The 16,517-nt window shown below is 40.6% G+C and overlaps 1 protein-coding gene across 1 annotated transcript in view; it reads left to right on the forward strand.

The window, feature by feature from the left end:
- atrn (attractin) overlaps window positions 1–8,632 on the forward strand; it is a 152,411-nt gene extending 143,779 nt beyond the window's left edge. Inside the window, exons 27-28 of the mRNA XM_080042204.1 lie at window positions 903–1,017; window positions 3,586–8,632. Of these exons, the coding sequence (XP_079898330.1) occupies window positions 903–1,017; window positions 3,586–3,710 (240 nt within the window). The 3' untranslated portion in view covers window positions 3,711–8,632. The remainder of the gene's footprint in view (window positions 1–902; window positions 1,018–3,585) is intronic.
- The last annotated feature ends 7,885 nt before the right edge of the window (window positions 8,633–16,517 follow it).

Here is a 16,517-nt window from a genome sequence, read left to right on the forward strand (position 1 = left end):
AGTCAGGTGTGTGGTGTTGCCTGCGGTGACAGCAGTGCACCAGCAGTATAGCACGCCACTCTGTGTGTGTGCGTGCTTGCGTGTGTGTGTGTGTGTGTGTGTGTGTGTTTGAGGTGACAAGCTGTGAGGAACTTGTATGTGAAAAGGAATCATGTGTGTGAAATCTCTGCTCCCAGCACCGACACTTGGGTTGCGTTCCGAATCGCATACTCTTTCTTTTTTCTATTCTACATACTACATCCGACGATAAAAATAATCTAGTTAGGATGCACTAGGCATACTATTGGGACATACTGTACTCTCTTATTTCATCATAACATTGCGCCTTGATCTTGCCTCTTGCTTTTATATCCGTCGCATGGTCGCATCCCCGTTTGTTTTCATATGGAGGCTTCGTCGATGTTACGTCACTTCACGTGCGCACTGGATTGTGGGTCAGAATCGCCCAAATAGGATGCACTTTTCAACACTAACAATCTTGGCCGCATGAAGTAGGACATCCGGGTACTTCTAACCATCCTAAATCTGGCCATAAGAATTGGGACATCCTAAATCTTTTTTCTACATACTATATAGTAAAAAGTATGCGATTCGGAACACAACCTTGATATCCAGTGGAAATAATGTCGAAGCATTGTCATGGAATTGTGCACAGTAGGGTATATTTAGGTTTGTGTGGTCGTAGGGGGTAGGGGGCATCTAATTTGTGCCCTCAGATCAGTGTGTGTATCTCGATAGGGGGTTTGAATGTGCGTTTGTGCGGGCGAGCTTGCGTGTGTTGCTGACACAAACAAGAGCAGTAACAGCAAATCCTCTGTTCTCAATGTCTACGAAAATGGCTGTGCTCAACAGAATTTATAAAAAAAAAATGTGTGATCAATAATTTTTTTCTGTTTTTCCAGTCGGTCCCTAAACCCATCGCTCTGGAGCCGTGCTTTGGGAACAAGGCAGCGGTGCTCTCCATCTTTGTTCGGTTACCCAGAGGCACCGGCGGCATCCCCCCTCCAGGACAGTCCGGTAAGACACTTGACACTGAACCCTAAAAAAAAACTTGACTATTTCTTGCTTCAATTCATCTGTCTTTGTATGATTGTCATCCCTTTTTTGGGGTAAAAAAAAAGAGTAGGAAGTTGTTTTCTGTCTATATTTATGGTCAAATTAAAGAATACTAAACGGGCGCTCCGGTGGTGTAGTGGATAGAGCGCGTACCATATTGGCTCCGGCCTTCGCTGCAGTGGTCGCGGGTTCAAATCCGACCCGTGGACCTTTACTGCAGGTCATGTTCTCTCTCTCTCTCGCTCTCTCGCTCTCTCTCTCTCTCTCTCTGCAAAATAAAATCAATACAAAAAAATAAATGTTCCCTCTGCTTAGTATCATTCTCCAGCTCTCCTCTGTCCCTCTCCCCTCCTGTCTGTGAGGTCTTGGTGTAGAGCCCCTGTAAACTCAAAGCTACTGTTTCAGAGCAGCTTTGCAGGCTTTAAAGGGCTGGTGTCTTTTCTTGCATTTCTCTCATCCTCTCTCTCACACTGTCTTGGGCTGATATGGCTGTGAATTGAGCCCATTACGGTCCTTTTCTGTTTCCCTTATCTCTCTTGCTCTCTCTCTCTCTCTCTCCCCATCTCTCTCTCTCTCTCTCTCTCTCTCTCTCTCTCTCTCTCTCTCTCTCTCTCTCTCTCTATCTATCTCTCTCTCTCTTAATGACAGGCTGATAGGGCCCAGGACTGAGCTCTTCACTTTTAACTTTAATTAAAGTTTTTTTTTCTCTCTTGTTCTATTTCTTCCTCTACTGTCACCTCAAACAAAAACTCAACTTGATTCATTTTTTTATTATTTTTTTAAACTTCTGTTAAATGGATTTTTACTTTTATAAATAAAATAAAAAATAACAAAAGAAATCGACATAACACCATTTTAAATAATTATATTAATAATAACAAAACATCCCACGCTGTCAGTCCTCAGACCATGAGTTGGCCCCAGGCCCGTATTAATTACCACAAAGCCCTTTTGTAATGTCATGCAAGGGACTCCTGTTATAATACTTTTAACTTGTTCCCCCTTCGGTTATGTTTGTCTGTCTTTATCATCATGACATCACAACACATCTGGTTACAGTCAAACTCAATTCTAAAATGTCCGCTATCTTTAACTATCCAAACAGCCAGGAAGAGGTCAGACGTGTAGATGATGTCATTGATTTGTATCTGAGCCTTATTTGGGCGCATTGAACCATTCCTGTTTCCACTTTTTTTGATCTTAGAATCCATCTTAATAGTTTCAGCCTGTTACACTAAACACTCTCAGACCGTATGATGTTAGAAGTAGAGCCACGACTTCTCCCTTAAGAATTGATATTTTTGCCCTGGGCTGTTTGCACTTGATCAGGGTAAATCATTGGACATAAACTGAGATCGTTTCATGGCTCAGAGCGTATTAGTACATGTCAATTAAGTGTAGTTACCCTTCTTCTAAGAGGGCTTTGGGTATGAAGTGTTTATATAGGCAGTGTTGACGGACTTCCCACAATGCCTTGCAAAAATGGAAATGAAGGAAGTGCAGAAATAAATAGGAAAAAACACAATCACGCCAAGAAAATCCAAAAAGTCTATCAACAATTATAGAACTATGATCAAGACATACTGTTGAACCAGAATTCAACTGGAGTTTTAACCAGATGGTTGGTGAACGGTTTGGGAAAGTAAAAATAAAATGAAGATATAAGATTTAGCTTTCTTTGGAGGGCCGGACTTAAACTTCAAACTTTGAGCTACTACACGCTACTTGAGTAATTTTTCCCTCATGTCTCCTGTTGCACATAAATGACCATTAAAAGGAATATCTTTAAACAGACTGAATACTATTACTGTCTGGAACACAGCTGGCGTCTCTTTAAAACAAATCTGTGTTTTGCTTTGAACTGCTAGTCGCAGATGTCTGTGACTTTTAATGATAAACCGATCATTAAAAGTTGCAATTTAATTCTTTTGAACAAATGTTGTGAGATAATTAGTTACTTCTCTACAGTAAAACAGGGTTTGATATGTCCAGACCACAAAACAAATCCAAATTGAGTATACCTGTACATCTTTTTCTAATCCTGCCCTCATTTTAATATATCCTGGGCTGCTGTGGCGAAGTGGGTAGGGCAGTCGACCCTTCAACTACAGGGTCGGTGGTTCGATCCCCTGTCTCCCCGCCACATGTCGAAGTGTCCTTGAGCAAGACACTGAACCTTAAATTGCTCCCGAAAGTTAGCCAGGCTATCGGTGTATGAGTTTGTGTGTGTGTGTGTGTGTGTGTGTGTGTGTGTGTGTGTGTGTGTGTGTGTGTGTGTGTGTGTGTGTGTGTGTGTGTGTGTGTGTGTGTGTGTGTGTGTGTGTGTGTGTGTGTGTGTGTGTGTGTGTGTGTGTGTGTGTGTGTGTGTGTGTGTGTGTGTGTGTGTGTGTGTGTGTGTGTGTGTGTGTGTGTGTGTGTGTATGGAAACATGGGAATGGTAACAGGTCTTCCTTGAAAAAGAGTCTCCGGTCTCAATGGGATTAACCTGTATAAATAAAGGTATTTGTGTGTGTTTGTGTGTCCATGCAGGTCTTGCGGTGGCCAGTGCGCTAGTGGACGTCTCCCAGCAGATGTGTGCGGGCTACAAGGAGAAGTCTGGAGGGCTGAGGAGCCGCAAACAGCAGCCCACCGCACAGCCCTCCACCTGCATCTGACCAACACATTCTCCCATGTGTCTACTCCCCAAAAAACCAATCCACCCATCTAAGCCTAGGCCTGGGCCCTCTACCCACCTGGGACCCCCCCCCTCTCCTCTCCTGGGACATCCTACAGCCCTGCCTTGGGCATGGCATGACATTTTAAGTGAGGGGGGGCCTAGTCGCTTTTCCTCTCCTTCCTATATGGGAACTATGGATCTAAGGGTCCCACAAACTGATTGAAAAAATCGGGGAGAGAGAGGGGGGATTGTGTGGGTGCTGACTTCCACCCTTTCCCCCTTTAAAAAAAAAAAGAAAGAAAAGAAAGAAACATTTTAAACATTTGTCGGCACCGCCTCGGTAGAGACCGGGTGGCCACGGCTTGCTGCTAGAAGAGAAATCCTCATAGTTTTTTTTTTTTTTTTTAATTCAAGAGACTTTGCATTTCAACCCCGACCCCCCGTCTCTCTCTCTCTCTATTATATTATCTGTTTTTTTCCTTAAGTTATTGTTGTTCTTTTATGTTTTTGTATTGTTTCAATTTTGTTTTCGAAGGCAGGAACAAAAACTTGGAACTGTTCAGCTGTGCATGTAGACAGTAGAATCACACACACACACACACACACACACACACACACACACACACACACACACACACACACAACCAAACTTTCTTGTACCCATTTGCTGGCATTGTGGCCTGCTGTCTTGTTAACAGTGTCAGGGCACCAGAGTCCTGTAGAGTTTGGCCTCACAGCGAGAACACAGCCTGTTCAGTCTTCCTGTAATGAGGATCCACTGTGTGCAGTCTTAAACCCATCTGAAGAGTGTGTGACACTTCTAATCGGCCCTTTGCTTGGTCTACAGTCTGTGGTCCAATCGTCTCGGTCTCTCCATCGTTGGCTGCCTAGCCGACCGTCTTTCCAGGCATTCTGGGTAAAAAAAAAAAACTCATCCACGCTGGCTTTTCTTTTTTGTGAAAATGTATTGAACATTTAAAATGAATACAGATCCAAATAAAAATGCCTAAGACATTTTTTAAAAGGTATGCCAGTCCCGATTGAAACGTTTCCACACAAACGCACGCACACACACACACACACACACACACACACACACACACACACACACACACACACACACACACACATACACGCAGCAACACAGTCAGTGGTGAGAAACCCCCTCTGGTGTTGTAACGATTGTCCCTTTGGCGATGCTGTGCCCGGGGCTGATGTGAAACAGGTTTGATAAAGATCGCCTCACTCTGATTGACTCAAGTGATTAGACCGGTCTGAGAGTGAGATAGTAGCAAACCTATAGCCACTAAATGCTGTACCCCCTGTACACACACACACACAGACAAGCACACAAACAGTTCGATGGCGATTGTTCCATGTCCCTGCTCTATCTACAGCTGCCCAATTAGCTCCTAGCCGCAAGTTTGTATTGATGCAGCTACAGTGGAGCTATAAGTGCTAACGTTTAAACGGTACTGACCATGAAGCGCACACACACACACACACAAGTTAGCAGAGAGAACATTGTAAGCTGTATTTGCACCTGTTTTTTTGTTGAATGGGACTTTTGAATTGACCACATCTCATGGAAAGAAAGCTCGGGTATTGATTAAAAAAAAAAAAACGAAAACGAAAAAAAAAAATTACATTCATCGCTTGTTCTTCAAATTGCCTCTTGAGAATGATCTAGTTGCCTGCCAGGTCTCTGGGGTTTGCCCACTTTCTACAGATCATTTTTTTCCAATTCTTGTTTCTTTTCATATCTGCTACAGATGCTTTTTTCCCCCACAGTATTTATCTGAAATCACTGGGCCATTGAAAAAGAAAAAATCACTTATTTTTTTCCCAACCAGGGCAAAATGAAACGAACAATAGAGAAAAAAAAAGTACAAGAAAAAATATTGTTCCAAAAATGCTTACTTTTGATTTTTTTCACTTTTCCACAGTGAATATCAGAGCAAGCCTATTGTTCACCTTTGCAGAACATAAATAGCATTCTACAATAACATACAGGTATTTGAATGGGCCACGGGAACCACTGATGTAGAAATAATAATAATAACTCGCTATCCACTGAGGAAAAACGGTAATAGAACAATTTAATAACTTGCTTTTGCCCCTACAGAATGCAGTGTGTTTAGTTCCGGAGCTTTCGAGTGTGTTCAGCATTCTAGAACCTCTCACCAACCAACCCACCAACTGAACGAGCGGTTAAAAGGGCAGGAGACTTTTAGCACTGGGAAAAGGTCAGAGCAGAAAGGCATGAAGAGAGTTTGACATTCTGTGATTATAGAGAGCTGTGTGTGGCGCTCACAACTCAGCTGTCTGACCTCAGGTGTTAAGGGGTCTACTCTTTGCTCTATTTCCAATCTAGTTCTTTTTTTATTTTTTCTATACTTCTATAACGTTTTTTTTACCCATTATGCCCGGTTGAGGGTTTGTCGCTTCTGAAAAGACGGAGCATCCCGGAGACCAGCCAAGATTCCACATTTAAATTTTAAAATTTAAATTAACGAACAACAAATGAAAATGCAAATGAAAACATTAACTGATCATGATTTAAAAAAAGATAAATAAATGTTTTAACTTTTTTTCTCTCACTCAAACGGTTCTACAGCTGATTCAGATTTTCTGTAGGAAAACTTCTCACAAACAATGAATGATTCTGCTTTTTTTATTGTTATTTTTTATTATTTTTCCCTTTTTTTTTTTAATCCCCTTATATTTCAAAAATGAATGTAAAACGGTGAATCTCTTCGGTTTATAAAAAGTCCCGGCGGCCTCCTGTCATTGGTCGCTCTGTTGCCCGGGGCGACAGGGCGGCTCACGGGTTAACACAGTCGGCACGGTAACTATGAGGTCACGGCTCGGAACTATGTTAAGAGCTGGTTTGAATTCTTGAAACTTTATTGACAAAGACACACTGAACATGTGACGATAATATAAAAGTCTTAAGCAGATCCTGGGTCTGATAGTGTCTGCAAATGAATGTTAAAGGCGCTACGAGGAACTTTGAAATATTTCTGAAACAATTTCATTTTCCCTCTGATGATCATAAATGACATGTAACAGCAAACGAGACCATCAGTGCATAGAATACTATTTTTATATAGTTTTTCTTAATGCCTTTGTCATGTGTATGCCCACCCAGGAACTACAGCTGGCGTGGTCAAAACACTACCGCTTTAGTCCATAGGTGGGCGCAAGAATTCACACAAACTGAAAGTTCCTCGGAGCACTTTTTTTAGAGGTGTTTTTTTCATTACCTGTTTGATTTTAACACGTCTTTGACAAACTAAACTATTTATTCTATTTTGTTGTTATTGTCTTGTGTGGCCAATTGTTTGATATTGCGATATTGGCAAGGTGATGAAAAACCCGCTCCATTATCTGTAAACACTATTTGACCCAAATCTGTCTTAACTCTGGGTCCCTACACAAGTCCGCAAAATCTCAACACATCTAAAGTAATTACAAGTGTTTATAGAACTAAAACGTATTGCACTTTTCAACAGTTAATCGAGACTTCACCCCTATAGGCCGCCCACACAGGCCCGTTCATTTCTATTTAGCTGATGAGACGTCTTTTTCAGGTGTGTGGGCGTCTGCATTAACATCTCCCTCCCTGTGCTTTGAGTTTAGTCAAAAGCTGTTTGGATGGGAATCAATTACACCTCTATGGTAGGGCTGGAGAATATGACCTAGCCTTTTAAATCATGGTAAAATGTCACATTTGAATGATGAATAATACTAAATGCTACGTTTTTAAATACATATTTTCAGAGTACTTTGTTTGCTCATTCCAGATTTTTCGGTTTTCTGAATAAGATTTTGACCAGATAATTATTCTCAACTTCTTCATTCTTGCGGTGTACTCCAATTTTTCTTTATTGAATCCCACGTTTTTGAATGTCCCAGTATTCACAGCTTCTACGAGGGGGTCTCTCCTGAGGCCCCTTTAGAAGTGACCAATCAAATTTAAAGAGCACAATATGGAGCTCCGAGAAGACTAGAAGGTTAAATCTTTTCGACTTCTCTCAAAGCCCGGGCCCATTTAATAAACATGAACTTTTACATTGTGCACTTTACTGTTGTTGCATATTACAGGATCCCTGGCTCCTAAAGTTCAAATTTTCCGTGTTATTACATCTCTAGTGAAAATAATCGGCCTCCGAGCTCCTAAAAATACCCAAGAGAGTGTGTGGAAAGTGCAAATGGAAATGTGTAGGAACCCTTTTACCCTTACAGGCCACCGTACCCGAGAAATACCAGTCAAATGAGTTATAATTTTAAAGACGCAACAAGCATTTCCTTCTATCTAGCCTCTGCTTTTTCTCCAAGCCTCAAACGTTATCGGGTAACTTTTACAGTGGCCTTATTCCCAGCTTATTAACCTATGTATGACCCAATAGAAATGTACAGCGAAAAACATATTTATACTGTATATTTAGTAACTGGAAAACCTTATCCTAATATTTGCAATACATGTAGAGTTTTCTCAACAAAATTTAGCTTGAAAAAATACACAGGTTATAGCTTAAGAATGAGGCCATTGTGAAAAAAAAAAGTGGCATTACCCTTTGTTTATTTCTGTCTCTACTTTGTATAGCGGCATTATATATATATATACTGAGAAAATAGTTTGTTAATATGTATAATTTTAGCAGTTGCTGTTTTTTTTTTTTGTTGTAAATAATGAGGAAGTATTTGTGAATGACTTTTTTTTGTTGAATGGTTTGATGAAAAAAAAAATGATTTCTGGCTTTTATAAATGTGACTGCAGTACATGGCATATTTTGTATGTAAGAGAACGCAGTGTAAAGATGAACAAAAAAGCATTACTAGAAGCTGATTATGAAACTACGCGTAAACTTGAGGATTAAATAGCTTACTGAACTTGTAATTACTGATTGTACATAAAAGAATGACAGAACATTTTTGTCTATTATTAAATGTGAAAATCCAAAAATCTTGTCTGTTTTTTTTTCTTGATAAGTTTTTTTTTTTTTACAAGTCTCTTTACAGGTTCTACGAAAAACTTTTAAATATTTCTGAAACAGTCTCATTTTTCCTCTGATGATCATAAATCACGTGTAACAGCAAACAAGACCATCAGTGAAAAGAATGCAATTCTATATAGCTTTCCATAATGCTCACCCATGGAACTACAGCTGGCGTGGTAAAAACACTACCACTTTTGTCCAAAGGGGGTGCAAGAATGAACACAAACTGAAAGTTCCTCGGAGCACCTTCATAATATGGTGTTTCTGTTAAGATGTCTTTCAAGTAAGTCTAGAAAGAAGATTTTTTCTTTGAGGGTGTAACTACAGAAAAAATGTTAGTCCTTTGGGGAACAAAAGTGCTCACACCAGTTTTCATAAAAATCTGGCTATTGCATTTTTAGCATGATAGCTTAAGAGGGCCATTATAGGTTAACATTTTCTAATTATTATGTAGCCAGGGGGACGAGGGAAATATTCAGAGATAAAACTCAGAATTTCCCAAGATTAACGTGTTGAATTTCCGAGAAGAAAATGTATTATTGTTTGATATTATGCAGTCATTAATATGCCTCAGGGAACTCAGAAATTCTCTCAAATTAAAAGTTATTAGAAAAAAATTTATTTTCTTTGTCAAAGATTCAGTGGATGATCAAATAAGCGTCTTTGAGTGTCACTGTCTGGAAAAGCACATTATAAATCTCATCAATTATTATAATAATCCAAATTTTCTTTGCAATCAAATTTAACAGCATATAAATACTGGATATGAAGTGATTACATCAAGTGACTAATATAAAATCCTTCGTCCCTGTGGAACATAACGAAATAATTCTTTTTAAATTATTTATTCATTTTTTGTGGATAATAAATCTCCATAGCAAATGAATTGCTACATACTTTATTATAGAGAATCAACTGTAAAAAGTGTCAACCTTTACCTGTATAAGGAGACACCATTCATGTTTCATATAAGGAAGTATGGACATGTAGAATGTATAGAATATTTTTCCTAGTAGTAGACTCCAGAGGGAAAGGGGTCGTAAAGCCAAAGCAGTCTTCCTCGGGGAATCATAAATATCTAAACGCGGTTCATATCTCTCTGCTCTCTTTGCTCTGCTGGTGTCACAGTGTCTACCTTTGGGATTAAAAGTGAAAGACTAAAAAGTTTAAAGTGTATTTCCCCCGTGTCACACGCACACACACACACACACACACACACACACACACACACACACACACACACACACACACACACACACACACACACACACACACACACACACACTTTACCCTGTCTGCTGAGGCTCATAGCAGGATGAAAAAACAAATGTTTGAGATATTATTATTTGTAAATATACTTTCTCTCCCCCCGCGGGGCTTGTTTTCACATAATCGCTGCTATTTTTAAAGCTGCCGTTGATGTTTCCGAGCCCTGCAGCTAAGGAGAGGCCGCTGTGTGTTCTCACCAGCAATTATTCATTCACCAGTCACCCTGCATCTCTCTCTCATTCTTTCTCTCCGTTTAATATCTCTGTCTATCCTCCTCTATCTCCGTCTCTCACTCTCTCCTCATATCTCTCCCTGAATCTCGTTCTCTCTCTCATTCTCTCTCTCTCACTCCAAGCCTGTTTTTGTTTATCTCTCCCACTCAATGGAGCTGCTGAGATGCAAGACAAATTCCAGACTTGCTCTGACAATAAAGTTGTATAATATCAAATCGTATCGCAACTCTTTTCCACCATTGAATCCTGATGTTTTTCTATCACTTTCTCTAAATCCCCTGTATGTCTTATTTGTGTCTTTTTCTACCTCCCACCTCTCCTCCATCTTGTGATTTCTTTTTTTCTCCCCCTCTCCTCTAATTCTCGACTTACTTCACATCAACATCTATATGTGATCCATCTCTTACAGATACCCCTTCCTGATCCCCCCCATTTCTTTCCTCCATCACTTTTCCCAACCTCTCTCTCTCTCTCTCTCTCTCTCTCTCTCTCTCTCTCTCTCTCTCTCTCTCTCTCTCTCTCTCTCTCTCTCTCTCTCTCTCTCTCTCTCTCTCTCTCTCTCTCTCTCTCTCTCTCTCTCTCTCTCTCTCTAATATAAGCTGAATATGCAAGCAACAATATATATTATCTGAGTTTTCTGACATTTTGAGCATAAGCAGAGTAAATCTGAGAGCAAGCAGGAGCTATCTGAGTGCGAGGGCAGAGTTTGAGTGACAGAATAACAACATTTGTACGTGAAAACAATACACATTAAAGCTCTCAAATCGAGACAACATTCTTGAATAAAGATAGGAAAACAACTCCACAGTTTCATGAGCGTCAGACTTTCCTTGTGGGAGATAGCAACCCTAGCCCGACCCTAACCCTTTTCTGTAGGGTTAGGGTTGGTCTATGGTAGAAAGAAAAGTCTGACGCCCCTTAAACTTACTCCACTTATTAACATCAGTCATGCAAATATACCCATCAAATCATTTGATTCTCGGATGAGGGTTAGGGTTGGGCTATGGTTGCTATCTCCCACAAGGAAACTCTGACACCCCTTAAAGCTGGGGTGGAGAATTTGGGGAGAAAAAAGCTGTTGGGATAGAGATTTGAATCCAAATACCACAACCGCTCCACTTGTTCTCTTTGGTCCCTCCCCTATGGTCCCTCCCTGACACGCTCTACACCAACAACGTCGTTGCCAAAGTGAATGGACAGTCCCAACAGCCAATGTAGAATCGGAGCCTCGCTCTGATTGGTCAAAGTGTACCGCTCATGTTAATTTTGACCAATCAGAAATCACATACCCCAGCTTTAAACTTACTCCACTTTTTAAAATCATTCATGCAAATATACCACCCAAAGGATTTGATTCTCGGATGAAGAGAAATCAATTTTGAGAGGGGGGTTCCTTTCACAGCAAGCCAGTCCATTTTGGTGCTATTTACATTGAATTCCATACATTATCTGTAGGGTTAGGGTTGGGCTAGGGTTGCTATCTCCCACAAGGAAAGTCTCACACTCATTAAACATACTCCCCCTATCAGTCATGCTAATATGTAACAGACTATACATTGCTGCTATTCTTTGTTACCAAGTCTGACTTAGTCTTTCCTTATCATTGTGGCGGCCTGTATACTTGCTTCCCTGTAGCAATTAGCTGATAATGAAGCACTTATTATTTTTTCCTCCTTCTCCACAACATCCAATTAATGTATGAACCCCTGTGTGTGTGTGTGTGTGTGTGTGTGTGTGTGTGTGTGTGTGTGTGTGTGTGTGTGTGTGTGTGTGTGTGTGTGTAATTCTGAGTAAGCAGTTTGCAGACTTGTTCACAAGCTTTTCACCTGAACAGTAACAGTCTAATGTCATTATCGCTGCTACGCTTTGGTTTTGTCAGGGGCAATAACGACATATTTCAAATTTGCTGAGCAAAGGTTACACAGTGAGTATATATACAATATATGATGAAAGTGATATAGGCCTGTGCAGTGTGCAGTAGATTGTAGGACATTTTCTGTACCACACTGCTCTTGAGTATGAGCATTCTGTAACATGTTTCACAGAGAAGCAGAAGATGCAGCTCCTCTAGAGTTTTGAGGTCGTTTTAGTTTGGTTATGGCTTTCTTCCCCAAAGTATCATAAATAATGTACTGGTTGTTACCAGTGTTTCCCAGCCATGCTTTGCACATCACATCACACACACAGCATCAGTTCTTCAGTTCACTTCGAGGAAGCAGTCGGGAGGAAATTGTCACAGTCATATCGCCTTCAGCTTTACACCAACAAGTGAGCGTTTTGTAAAACTCTTTTCAGACTATTTTCCTTCCGGCCAACACTGTATAAGGTATAAGATATTATACTACACATGTATAATATAAAGCCAACACAACACACTAGACTGTGTAGCTAGGGTGTAACAGGTTGTGTTTTGAAGTTAAGCCTTCAGCGAACGGCTCACATCAGTTAAAGTCTTGTTTTAGACGCATAGTGATATTTTATCCTGAACTTAATGTGGTAAAAAGGTGGAGGAGGCCCCGAAGGACACTGCAGGAATATGATTATGTTTTTTACTGCTCATCCGTGGTGCTCAACTTTAATTAAGTGATTTGTATTCTCTTGATGTCATCCAATTATTACGATTACCATGTCCATCACTAATGCTGTACAAACTTGAAGAAAATGCATTTAAAAAATGAATTAGTAAATAAAAAAAAAATTAAAAAATCTTGGATGTTTTTTTGTGTGTTTTCTCAATTATAATGTTGTCTATTATTTGATGTGTCCCGACTTTAAAGGGTTAATTTTTTTTATTTAAATGTTGTTTAAAACATCGGATGTCTAGAGAGGATTTTTTGAGACTATAAAAAAGACACAGAAGAGTTTTTAAACCTTACCTCTTTAGTATGTTCAGTGGGCGCTCCCTCTGCGCTGGAACCTAATGCATCTTTAATTGATGGAGAGTGTTGGGACCTTAAAATGTCAAGGCAGGCCAGGGAAGGTTAAGAAACCCCTTTTATAGACGTTTCAAAGCCATTTTTCAGCCATTTATCAGCTTGTAGGCACTAGGCAGAAGACAGGTGCAGTATGTGGGACAGCAGGCACTCTGTCCCACATAGCTGTTGACCCAAAACACAGAGACTGGGACCAATTACGGCCGCCATATGCAAAGCACCGGTGGTAAATGGATGAATGATCGGACTGTTTCTTATTAGTCAAATACGAGCAATAAAGGGTGACGTGTCGATGCAGTGATTTTTAAATGACATCAAATTATTTTTATGTACCTTTTTTTATATTACAGTAACATCTTTAAGTATTTCTGAAGCTCACACATATTTTTGTACTTTACTTCTTGTGCCTCATAAAGCTTAGATTTAAAGCTATAGGGCGTAACTTTTTCATAAAAATGTATGTAGGTTGTATTCTAGTCATTGCTAATCAGTTGACACAAAGTTGATTAAGCCTATCATCTCCACAAAACTCTCTCTGTATTTCTCAGTATGGCATCGTGCATATGGGCTCAAGAAATGCCCAGAAATGTTTCAGACATTCAGACACAGAAAACCTGGACGTACAGCAGAAGGAATGAAATCCACGTGCGATCACCGAAGGCTTACACTAGACTTAGTAGACTAGACTTAGACTAGACTAAGGGTGTATTCACACATGCCGTGTTTAGTTCGGTTGAAACAAACTCAGATGCACTTCCGCCTTCGGTGCGCATCTTTCAGACATGTGTGAATACAGCAATCGCACCTGGGGGCGGACCAAACAAGCGCTCCGAGACCCAGCTGAAGAGGTGGTCTTGTTGCGTTTCCAAACGCACCCTGCTGCAGTTCGTTTGTGGTGTGAATTTGTCCGGACTCGATCCGACCCAAATGCAGGAGGCACTGTGCCTTTTCTTTCTTTTCTTTTTTAATAAATTGCCTTCAGCTTCACATTATGAGAAGGTCTTGTAGTCGCCATTGTTAGGACGATAAGTTGCGGTTTGACCGGGAGCCCAGAACAATATATTACATTTGATCGAGAGGACGCGTAAAAATGCTGAATGTGTTCAGCGATCAGATGAAGGAGAGGGGAGCATCTCCCGCACAGTGCCAACAGGTTCACAAGAAGTGTGTGTTTTTATTTTGCTTCCCATGTACGGGACCGTCAAAAGTCAGAACGATTTCTGAATCCTAAATTCAAATTCTGGAGTTTTGAGGAGCACCTGAATGTAGCATTCCTCGTCGCACTTCTGTCTCATCCGGCCTATGCGCGTCTGTTTTATGTTGGCGAGCCTGAGAAAATAGCCTATATTTTACAGAAGTTTCACATCAGGCAAGCCTATTCTGTAGCCTAGTGATGCGCAGCGTATTTTTATTTATTTGTTTGCCTCGCACCCGGCCGAGAGTCAAGCTGACTGCGGAGTCCGCCCGACAGCAGATATGTCACTCAAATAGGCTGCTGCATCCAAATCATCCCCGATCGCCAATTTGATAATACAGCAACACAATTTAGCAAAACTGTCAGGATCGCGTGGCGCTGTCTAAGGTGCAGATCTGGCCACTGGAGCATAGAAGTTGTCACCGTGTCTGTTTCTCCGTAGCGCACATCACAGGGAATATCTAATAGGCAACTATTAAAAAAACAGAAAAATTTGCGTGCGATGAATATTTTCAACTCACGCGAATTTCGCGTGTTCGCGCCGCGCCAAACGCACTCGCGTCTATTTTCGTCTGTGCATTGACTTTGTATGCAAAGTGACCGTCCCTTCCGCCCCAAACGCGTTTGGTGTGGACGCAGCAAAAGTCGCCAGAACGGAAGAAACAAGTCATTGAGGCCTCACATTTGCATAAGCTCTTTTCTGGCTACTTTAAAGTGCGTGCAGCACCCCCACATATTGGTCAAGCCCCTCCTTAGCCCCGGTGGAGAAAATATCCAGGCGCTGTGCATGCTTAGACATAACACAAACATTGAATCAATCCACTAGCTAATGTTGAACACTTTTCGATTTGGGGAGACAGGAAATAACATTAAGAGTCTATTTACTGAACATGTAGTATTACTAATCTGTCACTAGACTTAGACCTAGACATAGATTTAGACTTGTTTTTTATTGTCATTTAATAAATGCACTAGTGCACCTTGTGATCAGCCAATCAGTGCACACACACACCTGATTGCAGTGAGTGAATCAGTCACCATTCTCCCAGAGGCGAAACACTCCGTGTCCTCACACACCTATTAAACACAATTTTGTTACCTTGGCTCACGGTGGAGTGAACACAATGGCATGAAGTAAAGAAAGGTTAAAATACTAAGGGGGGTGGGGAGGGGGGGGGTTTACTTATTGTCCGTGGGTGTTCAACAGTCTAATGGCCAGGGGAAAGAAACTGTACCTGAATCTAGATGTCCCAGAGTTCAGCGTCCCTCATATGTTGTAGATGCACCGGTAGTGTTGTTGTAATTACTTATAATTTGTCATGTGGGAAAACAGAAGTTTCACACTATAGCTTTAAGAATCAGCCTCTAAATGACTGTCTCACATATCAAAAGCAAAACGTTGGTTAAAACCCTACACTGTGCATAGTATATTCACCTTAGTAACATCTTTACAAATCAGGCCTTGTGTCTGATGAAATTGTGATGTATAGCGTGTAGCCAGAGGGGCTATCTTGTCAGGACATCAAATATTTCTAGACAGGTGAAAAAAAGCAGCTCCCTTGTCTACAAGAAAGTTGTTCAGAATTCACCTCCATGAAAATCAGTCAGAGTCATATGCTCTGTGAAAACCAAAAGTAACACCACACAAGCTCAGTTTCAAAGAAAAAACTTCAACAATCTTTATTGTATTTGAATGGCAGCAGCAAATCTCAGAGAACGACATCCCAAAAAAAAAACCCCACTGCATGATTATTTACCACAAGAGGTAAGTGAAAAATATGTGTGATTTTGAGCGAAATGGCCCTTTAAGACAGATGTATTGATGTGTTCAGGTATTATGCAGGTCCTTACAAACATGTTAAAACCAACTCAAGGGTTTCATTCCTAAACTACATGGGCGTCAATGAGGAATAATATTAAAACAGTTTTCTTCCCTCTTTCCTGTTGAACTTGGCAGGGCAAAATCCAACAACGCTTGTGCTGTTATGAAAATATTATGAGCTTATATTGTGAGATTTTTTTATTGTCTTAGGTCCAACTTGAATGTGTCATTTTCATTGGGTCTGCTTGTAGCTCGGGGCAACACGTTTTTTTGTCTGTGTTCAAATCAGCTTATGATGCGTCATGTAAAGTTGGACTCAGCGATTCTGGAGAACACTAGTTATCAAAATC

Source organism: Ammodytes marinus (genome assembly GCF_949987685.1).
Source record: "Ammodytes marinus genome assembly, chromosome: 15".
Lineage (NCBI taxonomy): Eukaryota > Metazoa > Chordata > Actinopteri > Uranoscopiformes > Ammodytidae > Ammodytes > Ammodytes marinus.